The 4,150-nt window shown below is 55.4% G+C and overlaps 1 protein-coding gene across 1 annotated transcript; it reads right to left on the bottom strand.

The window, feature by feature from the left end:
• Positions 1–658: 658 nt before the first annotated feature.
• ENH_00025550 (hypothetical protein) lies at positions 659–3,971 on the bottom strand (the record flags this gene model as incomplete). Its single annotated transcript, XM_013579814.1, has 4 exons — positions 659–855; positions 1,254–1,509; positions 1,875–2,176; positions 3,751–3,971. Coding segments are annotated over 4 exons (976 nt in total), but the record flags the coding sequence as incomplete, so codon positions are not given.
• Positions 3,972–4,150: the final 179 nt, after the last annotated feature.

The following is a 4,150-nucleotide window of genomic DNA, read 5'->3' as shown; positions in this document are numbered from 1 at the left end:
AGCTTGGGCTGCTGCAGCTGCTGCTGCTGGTAGTAGTGGGGCGCAGCCTCAGCTAGCCACTCGGGGCGGACTTCGAAGACAGCTCTCATGTACTCTTTGGTGGTTAAAGTCAGTTCGGTGTAAACCACAAAAGAGGGAAAACTTCCAAACAAAGAAGACTGCGGATGGATCTCCACCGTTTGCGGATTCTTCAGAGTCGTGAACGTCCCCTGCCGGTTCAAACGCGCCGCCTGCATGCACACGCAACGGCTAGCTAGCTAGCTAGCTGGCGACGTCGCTAGCTAGCTAGCTGGCGACGTGGCTAGCTGGGCAGCTAGCTGGGTAGCTAGCTGGGTGGCTAGCTGGGTGGCTAGCTGGGTGGCTAGCTGGGTGGCTAGCTCGGTAGCTAGCTGGGTAGCTAGCTGGGTGGGTGGATGGCTAGCTGGGTGGTTAGGTAGCTAGCTTGCTGGGTGGCTAGCTGTGTAGCTAGCTGGATGGCTAGCCGGGTAGCTAGCTGGGTGGCTAGCTGGGTGGCTAGCTGGGTGGCTAGCTGGGTGGCTAGCTAGCTTGGTGGCTCGCTAGCTTGGTGGCAAGCTAGCTAGGTGGGCGGGTGGCTAGCTGGCTGGGCTGCCGCCCCAGCCAGCCAGCCAGCCAGCCAGCCAGCTAGCTAGCTAGCTAGCTAGCTGGCTAGCTGGCTTGCCTGCGTGAAGTAGCCAGCAGTGAGGGCCTTGCGGAGGGTCTCGTCGGAGGCCTGGCTAGCTGTCTCCTCCAACTCCACTCTTTCCAAAAGGCCCTGCAGCTGCTCCCGCACGTCTCGCGCGCGCTGCAGCGCGCGGTGCTGCAGGAAGTTCTCGTAGCACCACGCCACCGAGTACCCTGCAGCAGCAGCAGCAGCAGCAGCAGCAGCAGCAGCAGCAGCAGCAGCAGCGGCGGCGGCAATGGGGAGGGGCTGCGCGGCAACGGGAAGGGAAGGGAGGCTCTCAGCGCGGCTCTGGCTGGCTAGCTAGCCAGCTAGCTGGCTGGACGTGAGCTTCTCCGTCCCCTCCACTAGCTAGCTAGCTAGCTAGCTAGCTATCTGGCTGGCTGGCTAGCTAGCCACACAGCTAGCTAGCTAGCTAGCTAGCTGGCCGGCCGTCGACCCAACCGTGCACCCCCCCCCACCCCTGCAGCTAGCTAGCTATCCATCCCCTTGCCCCCGCCCCGTCGCCCCCAGCCAGCCCCCAGCTAGCCCCCAGCTAGCTGGCAGCTAGCCAGCAGCTAGCTAGCTAGCTGACCAGTCTGCTCCCACTGCTGGTAGACGTTGAGGAGCGTGGAGGGGTCGCCGCCGGGCCTGCAAAAGAGCCTGCGGGCGTTGTCCGCATGCAGGGCCTTTTCCTTAGGCCGGAAAAACAACAACCCCACCACTCCCAACATGGCTGTTACTGTTAAGGCTTCTGCCACGCAGCGGCCCTCAGCCCCCACCACGAAGCGGCTAGCCATGGGGTCCAGCGGCAGCTCCGCCATCCGCCGGCCCAGCTTCGTCAGCTCGCCCTGAAAGCAACGGCTCGCTGGCTAGCTGGCTAGCTAGCTGGGTGGCTAGCTGGGTGGTCGGGGGGGTGGGTGGCTAGCTGGGTGGCGAGCTGGGTGGCGAGCTGGGTGGCGAGCTGGGTGGCTAGCTGGGGGTGGCTAGCTGGGTGGCGAGCTGGCTAGCTGGGAGCGTGGAGAACTGGCTGGCTAGCTGGTTAGCTGGCTAGCTAGCTAGCTAGCTAGCTAGATAGACTGAGGCGCCAGAGCTGCCAGGCGAGAGCAGCGCTAAAGCCTAGACTGAACGCGGGGCGCTGCAGGTGTTTACTAGCTGGGGTTTGCTCGGGTTTAGGGTTTAGGGTTTAGGGTTTAGGGTTTAGGGTTTTAGGAACCCGCTCGTTGAGGGCTGCGAGGGCGTAGAGGAGCTCGAGGGCGGCGACGAGGGTTTGGGGCGCAGGAGGGTCCATGAAGTCGAAGTTCAAAACGTCATCAACTCCGAGAGTTTTGAGAAAAAGAACTGCAGCAGCAAGACTGCAGCGCAGCACTTCGGGTGTCTGTACACCTGGCATTTCCTGTTCGAAGGAGTTTCGGGTGTACAGACGGAAGCAGTGGCCCGCGCGCACGCGCCCGGCCCTGCCTGCGCGCTGGTTCGCGGAGGCCTTCGAACAGGGCACTGTGACCAGCGATTCGAGGCCTGAAAAGCCGGGAAAAAAGGAAATTAGCGAATTAAATGAATTGTTTGCAAAAAATAAACCCAATTCGAGGAAAAAGGCGGCAAAAATGAGAAAAAATGAGCCAAAAACGGGGGAAATAGACTCAAATGCGCAACAAACGACTGCAGTGCACACGCCACTGTCACCGAGATTCCACGACTGAAAACAAAAGAAAAACAGATTTAAAATGTTTCAAATGAATTGCTTTTAATAATTGGAAGTAATTGGAGAGAAAAGGGGGGAAAGGGGGGCAAAATGAGAGAAAAAGGAGAAAAAACGGAAAAAATGCAAAAAAATGGATTAAAATGGACAAGGCACTGTCGACAAAGATTCCAGGCCTCAAAGAATGAAAAACAGATTAAAACGCATCAAATGAAGTGTTGAAAGGAACTGGATAGAGTTAAGAATAAAAAAAGAGAAAAAAGGAGAAAAAAAAAAGAAAAAAAGAAAAAAAATGGGGAAAAAAGAGAAAAAAATGGATTAAAACGGGCAAAAAGGAGATTAAGAGGGATTTGGCAGTGTCGCCAAAGACTCGAGAGCCGAAGAATAAAAAGGAAAGAAAAGATATAAAAAGACTGGAATTAAAGAGCTGCTGCTGCTGCAGCAGACTGCAGCAGCAGCAGCAGCAGCAGCAGCAGGCTGCAGCAGCAGTAGACTGCAGCAGCAGCAGATTGAACTGTGTTTATTTTTAATTTTTAGGGTTTTCAAACCCTCGACTTGTGCTGATTTATTTTTGCTTTTTTGTTCGGGGTGTAGAGCCTAGGGTTTAGAGTTTACACTTCAGCGCCTCCCGTCTGTAGTTTAGGGTTTAGGGTTTAGGGTTTAGGGTTTAGGGTCCAGTAGCTCGGGTCTTGGGTCCGTCGCCTCGCGCTTAGGGTTTAGGGTTTAGGGTTTAGGGCCCACTAGATTCTAGGGCTTAGAAGTTTAGTGTCTCGGGTTCACCGCCCCCTTATTAGGGTTTAGGGTTTAGGGTTTAGGGTTTGGGGTGCATTATACGGAATTTTACCGCCTTTTGGCTAGAATGGTTTTCCCGAGGGTTTAGGGTTTAGGGTTTAGCGCATATTGCACGTAACAATACCGTTTTCTGGGCTGAATTGGTTCTACCTAGGGTTTAGGGTTTAGGGTTTAGGGTGCATTACATGGAATTTCGCCGTTTTTTTCGCTGAAACTGTTTTCCCAAGGGTTTAGGGTTTAGGGTTTAGGGTTTGCTGCATGAGATTGTACCGCTTTAGGGCTGAGTCGGTTTTCTTTAGCAAACCCCAAGTCGGTGTCATAAACCACTCCTTCTTTTCGCGCCCTAGGGTTAGGGTTTAGGGTTTAGGGTTTGTGTCGTAGGACATGGAATTGTCCCGTTTTTTGTGTGGACTTGTCGAGGGTTTACGGTTTAGGGTTTAGGGTTTAGGGTTTGCGTCGTAGGACATGGAATTGTGCCGTTTTCGCGCGGGTTGTTCGAGGGTTTAGGGTTTAGGGTTTAGGGTTTGCGTCGTAGGACATGGAAAGTTCCCGTTTTCGCGCGGCTTCTTCGAGGGTTTAGGGTTTAGGGTTTGCTGCGGACCGGTCTTGGGGCTGAATTGGTTTTCCTTGGCAAACCCTGAGTCAATGACATAAACCACTCCTTCCAAAGTCAAAGAAGTCTCCGCAACATTTGTTGCAAAAACACATTTTCGAGACCCCCGCGGGGTCACTTCGAAAACCCTCGCTTGCTGCTCCCCCGGCAGCGCGGAGTACAGCGGCAGCACCAGCAGCTCCGCGCACTCCCGCCCGCGCCCGCGCAGCCTGCAGCAGCAGCAGCAGCAGCAGCAGCAGCAATAGCAACAGCAGCAGCAGCAGCAGCAGCAGCAGCAGCAGCAGCGGCAGCGGCGGGAGAGGCGCAGCAGCACCCAAGGCAGCAAGCAAAGAAGCACGAGCAGCAACACCCCCCCAACCCCTCCCCCCAAACCCCAAACCCCAAACCC

Source organism: Eimeria necatrix, genomic scaffold (assembly GCF_000499385.1).
Source record: "Eimeria necatrix Houghton genomic scaffold, Enh_scaff1966, whole genome shotgun sequence".
NCBI lineage: Eukaryota > Apicomplexa > Conoidasida > Eucoccidiorida > Eimeriidae > Eimeria > Eimeria necatrix.
Note: the sequence above shows the minus strand (reverse complement) of the source record. Positions and strands in the feature narration are given on the sequence as shown.